General features: G+C 40.4%; 2 protein-coding genes across 8 annotated transcripts in view; both read left to right on the plus strand.

Moving 5' to 3' along the window:
* Window positions 1-11417, plus strand: part of LOC132122281 (helicase SRCAP-like) — a 30650-nt gene extending 19233 nt beyond the window's left edge. For 5 of the 6 annotated variants that reach the window (XM_059532353.1, XM_059532356.1, XM_059532357.1 and 2 more), the window contains 15 exons: window positions 51-199; window positions 293-508; window positions 594-746; window positions 910-1083; window positions 2530-2871; window positions 2988-3151; window positions 3459-3769; window positions 3863-4065; window positions 4213-4382; window positions 4477-4673; window positions 4796-4910; window positions 5005-5124; window positions 5239-5418; window positions 5534-5617; window positions 5710-11417. In XM_059532353.1, coding sequence (XP_059388336.1) covers window positions 51-199; window positions 293-508; window positions 594-746; window positions 910-1083; window positions 2530-2871; window positions 2988-3151; window positions 3459-3769; window positions 3863-4065; window positions 4213-4382; window positions 4477-4673; window positions 4796-4910; window positions 5005-5124; window positions 5239-5418; window positions 5534-5617; window positions 5710-9804 — 6673 coding nt within the window. In that variant the 3' untranslated portion in view covers window positions 9805-11417. The remainder of the gene's footprint in view (window positions 1-50; window positions 200-292; window positions 509-593; window positions 747-909; window positions 1084-2529; window positions 2872-2987; window positions 3152-3458; window positions 3770-3862; window positions 4066-4212; window positions 4383-4476; window positions 4674-4795; window positions 4911-5004; window positions 5125-5238; window positions 5419-5533; window positions 5618-5709) is intronic. The other variant, XM_059532358.1, reaches the window with a different exon arrangement.
* A 334-nt stretch (window positions 11418-11751) lies between these two features.
* ttll6 (tubulin tyrosine ligase-like family, member 6) lies at window positions 11752-21209 on the plus strand. Of its 2 annotated transcripts, XM_059532359.1 has the most exons (16): window positions 11752-11927; window positions 12786-12930; window positions 13537-13695; window positions 16246-16283; window positions 16419-16537; window positions 16636-16766; window positions 16856-17012; window positions 17149-17292; window positions 17442-17527; window positions 17637-17862; window positions 17986-18164; window positions 18762-18950; window positions 19054-19198; window positions 19376-19615; window positions 20188-20455; window positions 20552-21209. In XM_059532359.1, the coding sequence occupies exons 3-16, from the start codon at window positions 13538-13540 to the stop codon at window positions 20833-20835; spliced, it is 2364 nt and encodes a 787-aa protein (XP_059388342.1). In that variant the 5' UTR covers window positions 11752-11927; window positions 12786-12930; window position 13537; the 3' UTR covers window positions 20836-21209. The 2 variants fall into 2 exon arrangements, with proteins under 2 accessions (XP_059388342.1, XP_059388343.1); XM_059532360.1 differs by lacking the exons at window positions 11752-11927; window positions 12786-12930 and having other exon boundaries at window positions 13570-13695; window positions 16243-16283.
* Window positions 21210-21307: the final 98 nt, after the last annotated feature.

Genomic DNA, 21307 nt, shown 5'->3' on the forward strand with positions numbered 1-21307 from the left:
AAAAAAATAGTCGTAAAATAAAGTTTGGGAATGTGATTGTTTCTCTGCAGGATGCTTCAGCCTCTTCCTAAATCTGATGGGCATTCATCAGTGAACAGTCCTCGCCCCATGTGCCCTACTACCACGGCTGTTCAGACTCCAAAGCCTTTAATTACAGAGGTCACCCCTTCCGCTCCTCCCTCACAGCTGGCACCTCAAGGTCAGTTCAGGGGGCAAAGTCTAACATCCTAATCAGCAGGTGTCACTCATGTTATGATGGATGATGGATTTTTTTTTTTTACTTTCATTTCAGTTTGTCCTGTTACTCCTGTTGCTACTCCAAGAGCTCCAGTGGCTCCTAGCAGTGTCCCTTCTGCACCTGCAGTCAGGCCTCCAGCCCCCCAGCCAGTAACTGTACGCCCCTCAGGACCGTCCAGTATCACAACTGTGTCCACTCCCCCTCAACCACCCAGCAACATTATGACTCAGAGGGTCCTGCTCAGCCCAGATATGCAGGCTCGTTTGCCATGTACGTTCATTTCATCACACTTCATTGTTTCAAAGCGATAAACAGTTAAGTTTATTTCTTAATTTTTTTCTTTAATTTGTCACAGCCGGTGAAGTTGTGAGTATCGCTCAGCTGGCCTCCCTAGCTGGTCGACCAGTATCGTCCTCTCAGGGCAGTAAACCAGTCACCTTCCAGCTACAGGGTAACAAGCTCACACTCTCTGGGACTCCCTCTGTTCCTCAGCCACGACCCATCCAAGGTATCCACTGCCTTCCACATAAATAGTTGAATAATCTGCTTGTGTAAATAATCCACTATCTGCTATGGATGGGTTACGTCTTTTCCTGCACGCCTTCAGTCTTTCTTTGAGTGTTTGGTGTGGTCTATGGCCTAACACTTTCTTCTGTGGTTGTGCCCTTTAGGAAATGTAATGCATCTGGTTTCCAGTAGTGGGCAACACCACCTTATTAGTCAGCCAGCTCAGGTGACAGTTCTTCACACAGTTAGTCAGTCAGGTAGCAGCTCAGCAAATCCCCACCCAACCAGCACAATCCCAACCTGCTCTGGAATAGCATTACCTTTCACCGCTACTCAAGGTACTGGTGCTGTCCTTGAGTTCATCCTTGTTCGGGTACAACCTGTATCCTGGGTACCAATTAACTTGTTACTCAGCAGAGCATGTGCATGGGTATAATGGCACGGGTTCTTTTTTTCTTCTAACTGCATGTAACTGCTTATTCGGATGGTTTGTTGGCTTTTAACTCAATAGGTCCTGTTGAATGAAGGTATTAAGATACATGTAAACACCACTGCACATTTCAAGTCAAATGTTGTAGGAGGTTCATGAGGTTTGATATGGTTGGGTTTGTTTTTCGTTTTATTTACTTGTTTACTATTTCGTGAAGTGAGTGGATTAAGTAGTGTTCTCGTTTCAGAATTTTTTCCGTTTTATTCTGTTCCTTTAAGTCTAATGTATGCAGGTTAAATTTGTGAAGTTGTAACTGTCCATGTTTCTCCAAAATTAAGAGACTAAATAATTGTTCTACCGTTTACAAAGTTTGGGGATAGTTTATTTTTCTTTTGAAAGAAATAAAAAATTGTATTTAGTAAGTATGCATACAATTATTTATTAAGGATGTTATGAGAATATTGAAGTAATGGCTGCTTTGCCATTAAATGAATAAATTACATTTCAAAATCTATAAAAAAGTTATTTTGAATGTTAGTAATATTTTTCATTATTTTTATTAAAAGGGTCATATGATGCAATTTCATGTTTTCCTTTGTCTTAAAAATGCTGTTCGTGCTTATATAAGATCCGTAAAGTCGCAAAGATTAATGTCTTAAACCCAAAGAGATATTCTTTCTAAAAGTTAAGACTCATCCACACCTTCCTAAAGCACCTCATTAAAACCCCCACAAATCTACATCACAGTGTTGGAAGATTTGCATAACACCACCCAAAAAAGGTGGTGTAACTTTTATTCTCGCTGTACTGTTGTTGCTGCCACTACCATGGAAGCTGATATTCCAAATATGGTAATGGGTTTAACATTTCCGTCACACGCTTGAGATATTTGGCCAATTACAACGCACTGGAAAGCTGGGCAATCATAGCACACTGCGCTTTTCAGAACAATGAGCTTTGTTAAAGAAAATTTACATGTTTCATAAAAGGTGGAGCAGAGAGGAGAAACAAAATGGTACGGGTATGTGGAAAATAATGTGTGTTTTTTTTTACCTTAAACCACGTCAACACATTGCATTACACCAAATACACAAAATTGTCTTTTTTGCAACATCATATGACCCCTTTAAATAAATGGAGCTTTTTTGAGCATGAGAGACTTTTTCCAAAAACACTGTAAATAATAAAAAACTTATTAACCCCAAACATTTAAATGGTAGTTATTTAATAGTGCTGGACCTTTTATTGATAGCTCTGCTACTGTGATCCATAGTCTGGTGCCCAGTCTAACTGAACTTTCTTTCCAGGTGAAATACTTGTCTAGTTTCTAAACACTCTTTGTTTATAATTCCAGTCCCAACATCCATGGTAAGTGGGCCTGGAATTGTAAAGATTGTTGTACGCCAAGCACCAAGTAAAGAAGGAGGGTCAATCCCGACTCTGGCTGTGCCTCCTTCTCCTCGTCCTGCTCCTCCTCAATCGGTCACCCTTCACCCACATGGCACTCCAAGCCCTGTTCTTAGAGCGCCCACGGCTTCACAGCCCCAACAACGACCTCCAGTTTATGCTGCTCCACCCCGAACTGTTGCTTCCTCCCAGACTCCACCTACTCGCCCTGTATTGAGAGTAGTACAGGGGCCAGCACCACCACCACCACCAGCCCCAGAACCACCACCACCACCCCCAGAACCACCAGGTAAGTTGAGCCCAGATGTGATTTTGAGAGTTTACATGACAGAAGTTCAAGCTAAATATTAAACAAAAAGAATATCAAGTAGAATAATCATGCATTCAATACTTTGTTCTTTTCAGTAACAAAGGCAAATTCATCATCAGTGCGTGAGGACCGTGGTAAAGATGTGATTACTTTACGCATGAGCACTTCTAAGCCTGCATCCTCCTCTCAGAGCAGTGGGTCAACATCTCAGCGTCCCCGTGTTCAACCGCCACCTCCACCACGTTCCCCCTTTTACATGGTAATAAATGGAGTGTGAATCTTAAATTGATTTATTCATTCATAAACTCAGAACTATGCATAACACTGTTGCCAATTTAAATCTCAGTTTAATCTTCTGACAGCCTACATCAGAGGGCATAACATTTTGCAAACAGACATGCCTATTAACGTAAGGATCAGTAACTACATCATAGTGCATTTAGGTCAGAGGAAATAATGTATTTGCACAGTATTTTAACTTTAATTTTAGTACATCAATTCCTAATGTCCTATTAGATGTTTGTCTGTGTCTACCATTCACATATTTGGTACTTTGGTTTTGACAGTTGTGGCTTGCAGACAGCCGAAAGGATCAGCGAGACAACCGGATCTCTCAAATCATGCGCATCAATGATCTACACTGCAGTGCAAAGCCTATGTATGGTCGTGAGGTGCTGGACTTTCTAACCTTCCTCCCAGGCCCTTGTCCATCTCCGGCACGACCTGTTATAAACAATTGGAGTCACTCAGGTTATAGCTCCTGCCTCACTGCTCAGTCACACCATACCAGTAGCTTCCTGGAAAAGAGCCAAGCCCTGAAGGAAGTCATTCACAACACAGAGGAGAGGCTTCAATTTCTCTATGATATCATTGACCGGTAAAGCTTAAACTTTAATTTAGAATGGAATATAAAAAAAATTGCTACTGAATATAATAGTGTCACATTTAAATGGATGCTCTCATTCCACAGGTTCACTTTTGTCATTCCTCCAGTGGAAGCAAAGCCTATCACCATGCACACCTGCCATCCACCTCCCTCCCTCAGATACCAGCAAGGCAATTTCTCCTCTGTTCTATCTTCCCGTCTCTCCCTACATACTCACATGCTCCATCGCATCCAGTGTAACATGAGGACACATTTCCCTGACTTGAGGCTTATTCAGTATGACTGTGGTAAGTACTGTAATCCCAGTGCAGTGTGCATCTAGGGTTTTCATTCTTATTAGATTTCCCATGTTTATACGTCATAAACATTTATGTAGTAATAAAAATACTAAATAAATAGAATAGACCATTTTATGGCTGTTTATCTGTGTGCAGGTAAGCTGCAGACACTCCACCTCCTGCTTAGGAAATTGAAGTCAGAAACGCATAGAGTCCTCATTTTCACTCAGATGACACGTATGCTGGATATACTTGAGCAGTTCCTCAACTACCATGGGCACATCTACCTTCGGTTGGATGGAAGTACACATGTAGAACAAAGACAGGTGAAATAATATTCCCAGTGCTGTAGTGGAATCCAGTAAAAATGTTTTTGTATCTCAGTTGTGACATAATTTTTAATATTTGTCTACTTTTCAGGCTCTGATGGACCGATTCAATGCAGACCGTCGCATATTCTGCTTCATCTTGTCCACCCGCAGTGGAGGGGTTGGTGTTAACTTGACTGGAGCTGATACAGTGGTGTTCTATGACAGTGATTGGAACCCAACCATGGATGCCCAAGCTCAAGACCGGTGCCACAGAATTGGACAGACGAGAGATGTTCACATCTATAGGTAAAGAAAACACTAAACATTTTTTTTATTTTACATTTAGGGCCAATTGTTAATTGTTTTAATTAAATGATTGACATTGTACAGATAATGGGAGCACATTGACATATAAAATAATTGTTTAGGCTAATCAGTGAACGCACAGTTGAAGAAAATATTTTGAAAAAAGCCAATCAAAAGAGGATGTTGGGAGATATGGCAATTGAAGGTGGAAACTTTACCACTGCCTTTTTCAAGCAGGTATGGCTTATTTTGAAAAAAAAATGTTCATTGTAAAATCTTAACCTGGATTAAATTATGGAAGGGTTGATTCCCCCACTGTTTCGTTCCACAGCAAACTATAAGGGAGTTGTTTGATGTGTCAGAGGGAGAGAAGAAAGAGGCTGAATTGAGTGCACCTCAGTCAGATGATGATGAGTCCATAAATAAACAACAAACCACTATTTTGGAACAGGTAATTTTGAATATGTCCATTTGGAGTATTTTATGTGTCCATTTGTTTGCAAGGAATTTGTTCCATTTTTTACAAACCTCTGAAAATATTATTTCAATGTGTTCTTAAAACTAGGCCCTGTGTCGTGCTGAGGATGAAGAGGATATAGTGGCTGCATCTCAAGCCAAGGCTGAGCAGGTGGCTGAACTTGCAGAGTTTAATGAAAATATCCCTCTGGATGATGGTGACAGCAGAGACCAGGAAGAGGAAGAGCTGTCCAAGGCTGAGCAGGAAATTGCTGCCTTAGTTGAACAGGTAGTCATTATATTTATGCTTGTCTTCATAGAATGTTTAATTAGAATGTTATTTTTCAGTCGATGCATCGCTTAAACCTTTTTAACTACCTTTCAATTGTCTCTGTTCTTGACAGCTCACTCCCATAGAGCGATACGCTATGAATTTCCTTGAGGCTTCCCTTGAAGATATTTGTAAAGAAGAGCTGAAGCAGGCAGAGGTAACCATTAAACCAGTAACCAAGCTTTGATTATTTTCTGGTAGAATAAACCTTTAGCAGTTATACCCACAACATCACCTATGACTTTACAGGAGCAGGTTGAGGCTGCAAGGAAAGGATTGGATCAGGCAAAGGAAGAAGGTTTGAAACTGCATCAGTCATCCGACAGTGACAAAGAGGATTCCATACCTCCCAATACTGAGGAACCTACTCCAAACCGTCGCCCTCGCAAACACAAAGAGAAAGGTGCTCCTTCTACAAGGGTCAGTGGCAGGCTCAGAGGGACACCTGCTGATGAAATATCCCTAACCCAGCGATCCCCAGAGAGAGGCAGGCGGGGGGCATGGATGAACTCTGAACGCAGTATGGGCCAAATCCCTGGGTCAGCGCAAAAGTCGCCCCAAAACAGAGAAGTGCCTGAGAAACTTTGCAGTGGTCCAAAAGTGCAAGGGACAACCAAAGAATCTGTGTCCCTCACATCATCAGAAAACCAGACAGTTCAAACCAACCTGCAGCTCTCAGATTCAAAAACTGTGTCCCCTGTTATGCAGGGTTCAGACCCAAAAATTAGATATGTGCCATCCCCTCACCATCAGCCCATCTCCCCATCAAGCTCTGTGCCTTCAGCTGCTGCATCTCCTACAATGGACAAAAACTCTAGTGGCCATCAGTCCTCCTCCTCTACTGCATGCAGAGAGGACAATGACGAGCAAGGGGGAGAGGCACTGTCTGAAATTATACAGTGTAGTAGAGACAGGAGAACCTCTGTGTCATCAGACTTCATCTGTTCTCATGAAAATCACTCTGAACAGGATGGTCAGCTCCCTCTTTCTCCTACTCTGGCATCACCTAACTCTCGCTCACCACGAAAGCGGCAGTCAGCTGAAAGGGAAATCCTCAAAGGACTTCCTGAGGATTCTCCATCAGCCAAGGTCCTTCGAAAGCTTCCAGGTCGTCTGGTCACAGTGGTGGAGGAGAAAGAGCCCAAACGGAGATGGAGGGGCTTGAGTGGAAGTGGAGGAGCGCACACTGAGGGTTCATCAGAGGAAACTGAACACGCCGAGCCAGTTCCTGACACAGGCTCTCAACTGTCTGATGGAGGAAGTCAAACTCTTAAGGACTCTCTTCCCAAATCAGTGCCCACATCCTTAGCTTCTTCCCCACCACCACCAACACAAGAGCAGGATCAGGCCTCATCTTCATTACATAGTAGCCCAGGGAGAGGGCACCCCCCCTGTTCCCCAACACACCATTCTCCAGATATGCCTGTCCTACGAAACTTACCAGTACGCCGAAGGCTTAAGACAGAGTCTCGAATGGCTGCACAGTTAGGAGAGCAATTTGTAGGACGAGGTAGAGGGGGGGATCGGAAATCTGCTTTATCACCAAAGAAACCAGAATTAAATTCAGACAAGGATAGTGCTGCTCCAAATGACTCAATGAAGCGCAAAAGGGGCAGACTGCCTAAAACACCTCCACGTGCACTAGAGCTGCCAGAAGACAAGACGCCAGTAACCCAGAAAACTAATATTGAGCGGAGTCTCTCTTATACACCAAAACGGAAAAGAGGTCGTCCCCGTAAAGATTCTACCACAACTACAAGCTCATCCCCATCTTCTCCTTCTACATGTGCTCCTTCCTCCCATGAACCTAATTTGTCAAGGTCCAATGTTATGCCTGAGACTTTGCCTGCTGTCAGTAACACTTCACCAATAAGCTCTCCACTCAACCCCACTTCACTCTCAAATGCTGCTGAAGTATCGTCATCTCCTAAACCAGATTCTGAAACCAATCAAAAAACTACATCTGTTTTACTGTCCTCTATGCATACAGACTCTCAAAATATGTCATTGTCTACATCAGAACTTGGTGACTCACATGTTAAAACTCACACCATTCTGAACCCCCTAATTGCATGCAGTGACTCTAACACCAATACACTTGAAACTTTATCACACAACACTTCTGCAGCAGCAATCTCTCAGACTTGTACAGCTTATTCCCCTACACTACATCCACCAAGTCCTATCAGAGAGCCTCCTATATGTAATGTCTCCATCCATAAAGAGGAACTTGCCTATACACCTGTACTTTTAGAGACCAGTGAAATTACACCATCTACAGAACCTTCAAATGTCTTGGTGACTGCTGTAGAAACCAAGGAAGATTCACTCACAGAAAAAGATCAGTTGCAGTACCCCAATACATTAACTCAATCAAGTCAAGTCACTTCACAACCCTTAAAAAGAACCATTACAACCGAAGACTCTCCACAAACCTCTTTAGAACACATGTGCAATATAGCTGCATCTCCTTCTCCCATTCATCAGTCGTCCACCCAGCCTTCTCCTTCACCTGCTTTGACTTCTGGGATAAAGCAAGAATCATCATCTAAATCGGAGGTAACAGAACCTTCAGTGACACTGACTGTGTTAACAGTCCAACAATCCACACCAACGTCTGATCAAACTTCTGTTCGTCCCTCACAAACTCAAACTACAGACATCGAAGCAGCCATATATTCAGCTCATGTATCTCACAAAATGTCCTCAGTGTCTTTACAATCTCCGTCCACCACTGATCAGATAACAAAACATTATTTTTCCACATCCAGTACAGATGTAGATTCTTCTCAGTCCAAAAACATGCCAGTGGAGACCATGCCTGATAATCATGGAGGCCAACATTCACCCAAGGAGGAGGTTGTGACTGAGGATACAGAGAAAATGGAAATAGACAGTCTTGCTGAGGATAATGTGAGAGAAAAAGACAGCATCTTATTTCAGCTAAAGAGAAGGAAATTGGATAGTTTGCCAAAGGAACAGAAACCTGGAGCCTCAGGAGTTGCCTCATCAAATTCACATATCGAGTACCATGATGACCCTAAGAGTGATGGCCCTGATAAGCCATCAGAAGGGGAGTCAAAAGAGGAGAGAGAGACCAGAACTTCTGCCAAGAAACGAAGCATCAGTAGGCAAAGCAGCCAGGAGTCAGTCCGTTCCTCTTCCCCATCTTCTGTATCCTCCTGTGGTACAAGATCATCTCGGTCCAAAAAGGCTGGAGAGAGTAGGAGGCCTGCAAAAAGGAAACGGGAAGATATAAAGTCTGAAAAAGAGATAACTGAAGAAGAGTCTGACAGAAAACACCAGTCCAACTCTTCCTCATCTTCAGACTCTGAGGACTCTAATAGCATAACAAGATGTTTGACAAGATCAGCTCAAAAGAAGTTGGAGAAAGATGGCATGATTGCTAAAAATGACGAGAGCAGCAAGAGGGAAATGGGGAGGTCAGACAAGAAGGGTAAAACCACCAATAATACCACAGAAGGAGAGTCCAGTGGAGAAACGTGTTCAAGAGTAACCCGGAAATCTGCAGGCCCACAACCCAATACTGTAGCCTCCCCTGAACCTGAGGTACTAGGCAAACGCTGCTCAGCCCTTAATGCTGCCGCCAAGCTCTTGGCAATGAGAGGAAGAGGACCAGACACACCCAGTCCCAGAAGTAAGACAGCAGCCAAACAAAGCAAACCGCTGTCCTCTGAAAAAAGCAGTAATCCCAAGGGGAAAACAGGACGGGACTCTCCCAAGATGTCTAACAGCAAAGCAGGGAGTGGCAGGCAAACCCCCATTCAGGCAACTGAATCACCACAGTCCTCTTCTTCTGCTCGATCAACTCGGCAGCGACCGGGCAGCCTTGTTCCCCCTTTGGAAACAGAAAGAATTAAAAAAGAAGAAAAGAAAAAGGCATCTGATCAGAAGGAAGAAGGTGAAGATGAAAACCGAGAGACCAGGTCTTCAGGAGGTCATAGTGTCTGCAGTAGTATAAGCAGCGAAAGAGGAGCAGGTAGCAGTAGAAGTCGGAGTAGCAGCAACAGCAGCCAGCGCACACACAGTTTGAGCTCGCAGAGTACAGAGCCAACCCGCTCTCATTCCAGGGCAGCATCCTCTGGTAGTGATACAGAGAGAGGCAAAAGTATTCGGCGTAAGTGTGATGGAGGCGGAGGCAGGGAGAGCAGGAAAGAAAAGAGATCCCAGAAGCAGGACAAAACTGAACTGAGTGCTGGATCCAGCGACGGGACTCCAGACAGGGTTCTTAGGAGTGTAGCTGCATTGGCAGCCGTTCAGGCACGTACTCCAGCTAGCAACACACGTTCTTCATCCACCCAAAACCGGCACTCCAAGACGTGAAGTTATCTTTAGGTTTCAACATGGAGTGAGACAACAACTTCAGCGAGGAGCAAATGTAGATTTTTTTTTTTTTTTTTTTTTTGGAGGAAAGTGGATCAGTTATATTTAAAGGCCATGGTTTAGCTGAATGAGAGAAGACGAGAGAAGAGAGATCTGTTGCACATTGTGATTAGATCTGACCTCGCCTTTGCCCTCTCAGCTATCTTAAGTCAAGCCATTTATAATGTGGAACGGTTCTATAGATGCAGGAAAATGATGAAGATTTGGTCACCTATTTAAAAATGCTCTAATAATTTGGAAAATATTATACCCTTCCACAAAGACTTTGGAACTTCAAAGTAGTTGGGCAAGAGGCAAGATTTATTATTTGTTCACACTATGTACTGTAATCATAAAGACTGAAAGACTGGAAATACTATGTGAAGTGTGTGTTAAAAGATTGGTTGCATAGATTGTACACTTTTTACAGAGTTTACTAGTGCTGCAAATGGTATTGATGAGAAAGAAATTCATTAATGCTTCATTGAAATTATTTAGTGGGGATTGTACAATTGTAAAGTTTTTAGAATGCTGCATTCTGGATAATGTTTGTCAGCTGTTTTGACTATTGTTTGTTTCAAGTCAGTTGATTTAAATTATGAAAATATCGTCTACATCTTCCAGGGTATGGTGAAGAGGGCAGGTCTTTTTTTTTTTTCTTTTCTCTCTGAACTATGCTGGAGTTACTATTTGCTTAGATCACCTGTCTTGTGTAATGTTTCAGTCCATTACTTTTAAATTCTGCTTCTGCCTGCTTTTCCCCATTTGCACATCTGAAATGTCCCAGACATTGGAGGTTTGCATTGTGGTTTAGGTTTTTTTTTTCTTCTTCTACAGAACATTGACTTTTCAGTACATCTTTACTGGTACCTCACTGCATTTTGTAAGCTCTAAAGTAAGTGTATCATTTGAGCTTGTGATGAATCTTGAAATTTGCTTGTCATTTGCTTTATAGCAGTACAGAAATGGGAGAAAACAACTTGCTATTTTTCCTCTTTCCCAAAGTGTTAGTCATTATGATCATCTTTACACATTAAATTGTATTCACAAACAGAATCTAAATGAGTTTGATAAAATGAGAGTGCCTGTTGATCCATACAAGGGTCCATGTTAAAGTATAGAAGTTTGGTCATCTGTAGTGCTTTGAGTGTAACAAGCTCTTCCACCCTTCATTGTAACAACACCGTTTCTGTTTATGTGCAACCAAAACTGAAATCTCCAGTGAAATTTGCTACTGTCGGCTATTTTTATTCCTGGAGTATTGGTCCTTTTTGTGACTGGACCGATGCTGAGTGGGTAGGCAGCACCTGAAAGAACTTCTTAAGAGAAATATCTTATTTTTTTGCTGAACATTGGCAGTCAAGTAAGTTGTAAGATAGCTTTCTTTGCCCTATTTGGACAGAAGGGGGTGGGGGGCGGGGGTATATTTAGTAGAATATGGTGATGGTCTTATTTTCATTTTGATTTGTCTCTATTCTAATTTGTTACATTCCTTATGTTCCCTTGTAATTCCACATTGTTTTACTTGAAAGACTGAAACAAAATGTAAGTTGAATAAAAAGACCAAAAATACACCCATGTTTTCGTACTTTTTCAAATTTAAAATTACTTGAAGCATGAATTTCTTTATCAACACTGAATGACTCTTTTATAATACATGTAAAACTGTTTGTGTCCCTTGTGATTGTAAAAATGCAGAATTATCTTGGTCGATTGAGTTAACGTCCCGCAAGCCAATTTGCCTACTAGTTCCTATCAGGTTCCTATTCAAACCTTAAAAATTTATCTTTTATACGTTTATATGGTAACGGTTCATTCATAATCAACAAGACTAGCACATGATTGGTGATAAAAAAAACAGGTATTATCGGAGTAAGAATCAATAGAGATCAAGCATTTGCGAGCTTGAGGTGAGATTGGACGGCTCTGTGTCCCTGACCTCGTGCTCACATTTCGTTTTCAGAGCACTTGGCAACATTGTAAGCATGAGAAAATCCGCTGACACTTCCTCCTCATCGGCCGTGGAAATCCGTGATCCTACCCCCCGCTGAAACCCCTGCTATTTTTGACAAGGACCGCAACAGGTGTGCACATTAATTATACTGAACACATTAAGCTTATTCGCTGGATTTATTTAAGGATATTAGCCAGCTAGCTGGCTAACCTGCTTTTGAAACGCGTTCTGTTGCCATGGCAATTGAACAGGGAAAGTCGTGAACTGACTGGCAACGACAGGGAATCAAGTGCGCCATTATTTTGGTTTAGACTGGATTTCAACACGGCAAAAGGTAGCTAAAAAAACCGTTATAAGTAGTCAGACAATTATTCAAATAATAAAACATGTTCCAAAAATATCTATAATTTGTTTTAAAGTGCCTTAGTTACACTATAATTACTATGTGAGTGTTACTTCAATGTCACAGTATATTTCACGGTGGACTCTGAAAGAAAAAGTGTTTGTTTTCTGCTCTCTGTTATTCATCTGATAATTCACGTTTTTTATCTTAGCTACTTTGTTTTTAATGATTGAGAATTTTGATCTATTTAAGAAAATGTTATAACATCTTATTACATTGTTGCAGATCCCAATGTAGTGTTACTTCTTTATATATATATATATATATATATATATATATATATCTATATATATATATATATATATATATATATATATATATATATAGATATAGATATATATATATATATATATGCTTGTTTGTTGCACAAACCAGCCACTTTTCTCGTCAAGTTTGACAAGTAGGGATTGTCTTTCTTCTCTGATTCTTGCTTGCCTCCTGGCCTTCATTTTCATGTTGATGTATCAGGTTTAGGTCTCCTGTGTTTCTAATAGGTCACTTGATCTTGAGGTTTCAGCATGTCAGTATGTAAGTATATCCAGGTTGGTCTATCACAGAAGAGGCGAATTTGTTCCTTTTTGTCAGGTATTACGTGCCAGAACCCAGACGACAGCTCGCTGTGGGGAGGATGATAGCCTTCCACTGGACAGATAAAGCTAAGTGGACAGGAGAATTTTGTGATCTGACTGCCAGCGCTGCTGCCCTCCTTCTGAAGAGATCACAGGTTACTGTAAGTGGTGAATCAGTTATAAAATGTGTGCATTTTTTTTTAAATGTTACATTTGATCAGGGCTGTCAGAAAGTCATCATTATGGATTTTTCTTGTAATCTTTAATGGTTCACAGTGAAATGGTTCCATTTCATTTGAGCTCAAGGCCAAGAGGTCATGGTCAGGATGATCCAGTTCACTAGATCAGAACACAGTTACTTCATGAAGGTCTCTCAAGAGTCTCTCTTCTAACTTGATTTGGACCTCAGTGATGTTGTTTGTGAAAGATGCATGTCCGTGGTGTTCCTTATAAATGATATAAAATTATTTGACCCATTGAAATGGTTAAATACTAAAAGTATGGGTTAGTTGAAGTATTAAGTGACAAAACCACAATCTTTTTATTGACAGGTGGGTACTCATCTGTGGAGAGAAATAGGGATAGAAACATGCCCTTTACATGTGCAGACTACAGATAGAGCTGACTGAGTTTCAAATTAATTGATGTGACATCGCGTAGCAATATTAGATCTTTCAGCTCGTAATTTCTTAAATAGGTGTTTTGCTAAATCTAGAAGTTTCTCAGCCCTCGCTCAGTCCTCATCAAACTTTTATGTTTGTTCTCAGAATGGGGACACCGGCGGAGCACTCAGTGAGTGAAACACGCAGGTGTGAGCCTGACCCAGGGGTGGAGGGAGAAGGCTGGGGAAGTGACTCTCATCCAGAGCCCTGTAGCACACCAGTTCCTCTGCTTGCAGCGAACAAGAAGAAAAAGAGAAAGAAGAAGTAAGCCGTTTCTATGTTATGGTGTTCATATACACTACCATGCAAAAGTTTGTGGGCTGTAAAAAAATTTTATTATTAGTATTTTTGAAATCTGTCTCTTGTGCTTATTAAGGTTGCATTTATTTGATCAAAAATACAGTAAAAATAGTAATACTGTGGAATATTACAGTTTAAAAAATGTTTATTTCAGTATATTTAAAAAATTTATTCCTTTGATAGTAAATCTGAATTTTCAGCAGCTAGTCACATGATCCTTCAGAAATAATTATAATATGCTGATTTGGTATTCAAGAAACATTTCTTATTATTGTAAATGTTTTTTTTTTACTGAGATACGTGATTTTTTTGTTTTCATGAAAATTGCATTTAATTATCTGAAATTTAATTCCTTTAGTACAACCCGAATTCCGGAAAAGTTGGGACGTTTTTTAAATTTTAATAAAATGAAAACTAAAGGAATTTCAAATCACATGAGCCAATATTTTATTCACAATAGAACATGGATAACATAGCAAATGTTTAAACTGAGAAATTTTACACTTTTATCCACTTAATTAGCTCATTTAAAATTTAATGCCTGCTACAGGTCTCAAAAAAGTTGGCACGGGGGCAACAAATGGCTAAAAAAGCAAGCAGTTTTGAAAAGATTCAGCTGGGAGAACATCTAGTGATTAATTAAGTTAATTGATATCAGGTCTGTAACATGATTAGCTATAAAAGCTTTGTCTTAGAGAAGCAGAGTCTCTGAGAAGTAAAGATGGGCAGAGGCTCTCCAATCTGTGAAAGACTGCATTAAAAAAATTGTGGAAAACTTTAAAAACAATGTTCCTCAACGTCAAATTGCAAAGGCTTTGCAAATCTCATCATCTACAGTGCATAACATCATCAAAAGATTCAGAGAAACTGGAGAAATCTCTGTGTGTAAGGGACAAGGTGGGAGACCTTTATTGGATGCCCGTGGTCTTCGGGCTCTCAGACGACACTGCATCACTCATCGCCATGATTGTGTCAATGACATTACTAAATGGGCCCAGGAATACTTTCAGAAACCACTGTCGGTAAACACAATCCGCCGTGCCATCAGCAGATGCCAACTAAAGCTCTATCATGCAAAAAGGAAGCCATATGTGAACATGGTCCAGAAGCGACGTCGTGTCCTGTGGGCCAAGGCTCATTTAAAATGGACTATTTCAAAGTGGAATAGTGTTTTATGGTCAGATGAGTCCAAATTTGACATTCTTGTTGGAAATCACGGACGCCGTGTCCTCCGGGCTAAAGAGGAGGGAGACCTTCCAGCATGTTATCAGCGTTCAGTTCAAAAGCCAGCATCTCTGATGGTATGGGGGTGCATAAGTGCATACGGTATGGGCAGCTTGCATGTTTTGGAAGGCTCTGTGAATGCTGAAAGGTATATAAAGGTTTTAGAGCAACATATGCTTCCCTCCAAACAACGTCTATTTCAGGGAAGGCCTTGTTTTTTTTCAGCAGGACAATGCAAAACCACATACTGCAGCTATAACAACAGCATGGCTTCGTCGTAGAAGAGTCCGGGTGCTAACCTGGCCTGCCTGCAGTCCAGATCTTTCACCTATAGAGAACATTTGGCGCATCATTAAACGAAAAATACGTCAAAGACGACCACGAACTCTTCAGCAGCTGGAAATCTATATAAGGCAAGAATGGGACCAAATTCCAACAGCAAAACTCCAGCAACTCATAGCCTCAATGCCCAGACGTCTTCAAACTGTTTTGAAAAGAAAAGGAGATGCTACACCATGGTAAACATGCCCCGTCCCAACTATTTTGAGACCTGTAGCAGAAATCAAAATTCAAATGAGCTCATTTTGTGCATAAAATTGTAAAATTTCTCAGTTTAAACATTTGCTATGTTATCTATGTTCTATTGCGAATAAAATATTGGCTCATGTGATTTGAAAGTCTTTTAGTTTTCATTTTATTAAAATTTAAAAAACGTCCCAACTTTTCCGGAATTCGGGTTGTAGTTCATTATATATTCATAATCTTTACTGTTATTTTTGATCCATTTAATGTATTCTCGGTGAATAAAATGAATTATTTCTTTGGGGGAAACAACTTTTGAACAGTTAAATAATCAAATATTTCTGTAATGTCCACAATAAGGCTCAGTTCGTTAACATTAGTTAATACAATAATTATCACAAACTAATAATGAACAACACTTTTACAACATTTATTAATATAGCTTAATGTTCATTTCAACATTTTTTACATTCAAGCTGAATAAAGTATAAGGACCGCGACTCGGAATGAATGAATGAATTAGTCAATCAACAATGTGTAATGAAAAAACATATTGACAATGAACAGTAGCAGTTTAATAAATACATTTACATTAATAAAGTAAAAATGTTGTCGGATTAATAAGTAGATTAATAAATACACAAAAAAACATTGGTTAGATAAATTGAATTGTTGCCATTTAACAAAACTACATTATAGAGGATAACAAGAGAGCTTTTAGAACACTGCACAGGTCTGTCTCTTTGTCCTCTTCCTCTTTTTCAGATGACTGTGGATAAATCTCACCAACTGTAAATATGAGAGTGGTATGTTTTTGCTCTGTGATTTTAAACTCCAAACATTTGTGGATATTGTCTCAAAATTAACTGTAATATTAAAGCTTTTACTTAACATTGTTAATGCAATTGTGTGTGTGTGTGTGTGTGTTTTTTTTTTTTTAGTGCGTCGTGCTGCTAACAGATACGGGCTACGAGAAGCTGCCGAAGGAGAAGACTGGACCCTGTTTTGGACCGACTGCTCTGTCTCATTAGACAGGGTCATGGATATGAAACGTTACCAGGTGTTTGCTGCTGAAGTCATTCTTCTCTTGTTTAGTGTCCTGTTCAGTTTCACTCGCTCCCCCTTGGTTAACAAGATGCTTCAATTTCCCCCTCACAGAAAATCAACCATTTTCCTGGCATGAATGAAATCTGCAGGAAGGACTTACTCGCGCGCAATATGAACCGAATGCTGAAACTCTTCCCGAAGGAGTACAACATCTTTCCTCGCACATGGTGCCTCCCCGCAGAGTGAGTCGATTCAACTTCAGTCAGACAATCTCGTTACAATCTTTCAATGAGCTGAAACAGAACATTTTAATCTTTTCATTGTCCTTTAGTTATAGTGACTTCCAAGCCTACACAAGAGCCAAAAAGCACAAAACGTATATCTGCAAGCCAGACTCAGGTTGCCAAGGTCGTGGTATCTATCTTACCAAGTCCAATAAAGATATTCGGCCAGGAGAAGACATGATTTGCCAGGTGTATGTATCTAAGGTAACGTAATATTCAGAAAGCCATGACAGCTACAACAGGAAGCACTGGTGTCACAGATTCAAAATAAATACAAAATAATCAAAGATAACATGTTTCAATTCATTTCTTTTATTTGAATCCATCTTTGTTTCTGCAGCCGTTCATCATCGATGGGTTCAAGTTTGACCTGCGCATTTATGTATTAGTGACCAGCTGCGACCCCTTCCGTATCTTCATGTACAATGAAGGACTGGTCCGTTTCTGCACCACTCAATATACTGAGCCCACGGGCAGCAATATGGTGAGGGGCTCTAAAAACAGTAAATGTATGAACTTGCGAAAGTTGCGTTTTAGTAATAATTAATATTGTTTAATACGAAAATTGATTGTCGTGAAATATTGACTTCAGACCAGTGGTTCATTTGATTATTTTGTCATGCAACTCTGCAGGAGGATGTTTGCATGCACTTAACAAACTATGCCATCAACAAGCATAGTGAAAACTTTGTACGTGATGAAGATACGGGCAGCAAACGGTAATCTATATGTCTTCGCTGATTATGATTTTCAGCTATTTTTCTTTAAAACAGCACAGAAAAAGTTTTTTTTTTTTTTTTTTTTTTTTTTTAAATCACCTCCTCATAGGAAACTCTCCAGCTTCAAGAAGCACATGGAAGCCATGAGCTGTGATACTGAGAAGATGTGGACAGACATTGAGGATGTCATCATTAAGACACTAATATCAGCCCACCCCATTCTCAAACACAATTACCACACATGCTTCCCCAATCATGCATCTGGAAGTGCCTGCTTTGAGATCTTGGGATTTGATGTGTTACTGGACCGTCGACTTAAACCTTGGCTTCTTGAGGTCTGGCCGGGTTCCTTTTGAGGCTTTGTATTTGAGGCTAAGATCACAATTTTTGAGGCTTTTTGTTGTAATGTGAATTTCTTCCATTCTAGCTGTATGCAACCTTTTAAACTGTGTGTTTAGGTCAACCACTCCCCCAGCTTCACCACAGACTCCCGTTTGGACCGGGAGGTGAAAGACAGCCTGCTGTATGACACTCTGGTGCTGATTAACCTGGGAGCCTGTGACCGCAGGAAGATCACAGAGGAGGAGAAGCGCCGGATAAAGGAGAGACTCCAGCAAAACCGCTCTAGAGAGGCCAGGTACCACTAAAACCACAGCTGCACTAGTTTATGAAAGCTCATTTCAGTTACAGATTTTTTCTTCTTCTCAGAATTACTAGTTTACAACACAATTCTGAACTTTTTTTCAATGCAGAGTTTGTAACATTTCGTAATCCAACCTTATAGTGAATCTGGAGAATGGGTGGATCTCGCAATTCAAACCTTTTTTTCCTCATTGAAATTTTATATCTCGTAATTCTGATGTTTTTTTGAGTTCACGTGTCTAATTTCATGTATGGAAGGATCTGTCTGTATCTCAAAATCCATAATTTGGGGGATTTGGGACAGAATAGTGAGGTGCACATTCAGAATTCCAAGAAAATGTCCAAATTGCTTATATAATTGTTTATATCTATAAACCCACAATTGTGAGGTAAAAAAACAAAAACATCTACACTGTGAGATGTTAACACAAAATTGAGGTATAAACTTAAAAATGCACAAAATAAATGTAGTGATATAAAAAGTCGCAATTACGCTTTTTTCATGGCAGAAACGGGCTTCCTTACTATTTATATAATGACTGTGCACTAACCTACATCTTACATAAACTTCTGTGTGTGTTTGCCTCAAAAGGAATGAGGAGCTCCGTCAGTCACAGGCTGCTAGTGTGGAGCAGATGCAGAAATATGAAGCAAAACATATGGGTGGATTCCGGCGGATCTTCCCTCGGGCAGGAGGGGAGAAATATGAAAAGTATTTTCAACACAGCGGCTCTCTCTTCCAGGAGACTGCAGCCTCCAAAGCCAGGGAGGAGTGTGCCAGGTGTGCAAACACTGCTTGATGTTTTGCAGAAATACATCAAGCTAATTGCAAACAACAGCAGCAGAAAAAAAAATCTATTCAAAATGTGTGTATCATGCTGTAGGCAGCAGCTCCAGGAGTTGCGTCTGAAGCAGGAGCAGAAAGAACGGGAAAAGAAGGGATCACGTAAGCAGGATCTTCAAGGAGAATCTGCAGGAGAAAGAGCAAAACCAAGAAGAACTCAGCCCCTGCACCAAAACCCAAATTCAGTGAGTCATTCTCTTTAATGTTGCATTGATATAATAATTGTTTGCATTGTGTATTGCAAGTTGACTTGGTTGACTAAACATTCAGTTCTTTTGACCTACCACTAGAGGGACCCTGGTGTCGATATTTGAACTCATGAATAACTAATGAATGCCATGTGGTGGGATCTGTTTCTTTAGCTCCCAGCCATGCTAGAGCAGACCACCTTGAGGGGAGAGACACCTGTTGCTCTTGACCTAATAGAGGAAGAGGAGGCAGAGCGAGTCAGTGAACTTCGCCAGCGAGAGACTTTGCTGCTAAACATGGGTGTGGTGAACCAAGTGCGCCAGCTACTTCAAAGTGCCAATCATCTTACTGAACTGATCAACCACTCGCATGAACAAACCAGCTTTCCCTCACACTGCAGACACGATCACAAAGTATGTGAGCAAACACCCCCCGACCCCCAAAAAAAATGTTGTCATTATTAACTAACCCTTATTATGTTTCAAACCTGTATCATGTTCTTTTTTAAAAACCCAAAAGATGTTTTTTTTGTCAGTTGAATGAATGCAGAGTTCAATGCAGTGCTTTTTAAGTATTATTTATATACAGAGTTTATTAGTATTTTTAAGTACTTTTCTGTCTTCAGTTTAATGTGCTTTTATAATTTTGATCAGATTTTGTTTTTATTTCAGCTTTAGTTTTGGTCATTTAACCACTTAAACTATTTTCTCAGTTCAAATTTGTGATTTTCATTTCTTTCTTTTTTTCCATTGAAGTTTTTCATAATTATATTTTATTTCAATTACCAAACACAGTTATAATGGTTTTGGATTTAGTTAACAGTAACAACACTGGTCCGGTGTTGTTTTTGACCCCATTAACTTTTATTGTAAGCACAAAAACAGCTAAAACATTCTTCAAAAAAATGTTGTGTTCTGCAGATCTCTCTTACTGGACAACATTGTAAACTGCCTTAATATAAAATGTTCCTACTTTCTCTGTCCAGCTGGACTCCATTGCAGATATTTCTTACAGGCAGAAGAACGTCTGCACTATGATGCATCAGCAGGTGTCTACAAAAGCCAAGCCCTGCGTGCAGTATATACATTCCCAGCCGCTGCAAAGCCGAAAGCTGTGGCCCTCTCTAGAACTCGGTCTGCTACAGTCAGTCCAGACCGAACCGGGAGGTCTGAAACACTGTGAGGTGGAAGATATGGCAGCAGCTTCTGCTGCTCTAATGAAAGCTACTAGTGCTCAGCGAATACCTTTGACAAGTAACTCACTTTTTGAATAGTTTTTTTTGGCTCTTGTATCATAAAAAGAATTATTCATAGAAAACAATACACCTATATTCGTTCTCTGCTTCACAGTAAATGGATCTTTTGCATGGCGTCATGGCAGCATGAGTTCCTCTTTGGCTGAGTCGAGAGCGAGAGCATCGATGCTAGGAGTGCCTCCCCTCGTTCTAGGACGACCACAGGGTGCCACGATGTTCCGTGACCCCAAATCTCTCTACGTCATTTCCACCCCTGCTCCTCTTGTCCCCAGGCCACACCTATCCCACGCCCTTCGAAAGGTCCCTCGCAGAGTCCCTCCGCAGGACCCAGGACGTGTACAAGCTCAACATAACCAAGTTATTCAAGAAAATTTGTAAGGAGAATACAGACCAAGGAAGGTGTTCAGATGTCAGTAATCTACAATAGAAGGTGAAAAGGTCTGCATTCAACTGTCTTCCGTAGTGAAAATGTGAAATTTGCTGTTTTTAATAAAAAGCCATTTCTCTGTTTTGTCAACTTTAGTTCTGTAATTTGGTTACTGTTAGTCAGGAAACTTTACAACTTGACAATGTATGCTGGTGCCTACTGTAGCCTTTCTTGGTACGCATTCTTAGTTTGTAAGAAGCCATAAGAGAATGATTTTAATATAAATGAATGTGAATATGCTTTTATTTTACACAGCCTTTGTAAGCTATTTTCATGACTTTTCATGTCATATTGAGCCAATATAAATAAAATTTCATTAAACAAATATTTAGTATTTTGTTTATTAGTTCTAACATGCCTATAACACTTAATTGTGTGCTGCTAAACTGATTTGATAGATTGTATTATTATATATCAGACTTT

This window comes from Carassius carassius, chromosome 40, assembly GCF_963082965.1.
Source record: "Carassius carassius chromosome 40, fCarCar2.1, whole genome shotgun sequence".
Lineage (NCBI taxonomy): Eukaryota > Metazoa > Chordata > Actinopteri > Cypriniformes > Cyprinidae > Carassius > Carassius carassius.

Excerpts from the sequence above, each read along its gene's own strand:
- ttll6 (XM_059532359.1), top strand. The coding sequence starts at position 13,538 with ATGGGGACACCGGCGGAGCACTCAGTGAGTGAAACACGCAGGTGTGAG. Across the intron at positions 16,767-16,855 it reads ACATGGTGCCTCCCCGCAGA|TTATAGTGACTTCCAAGCCT; the intron begins GTGAGTCGATTC and ends ATTGTCCTTTAG. Across the intron at positions 18,951-19,053 it reads GCCAGGGAGGAGTGTGCCAG|GCAGCAGCTCCAGGAGTTGC; the intron begins GTGTGCAAACAC and ends ATCATGCTGTAG.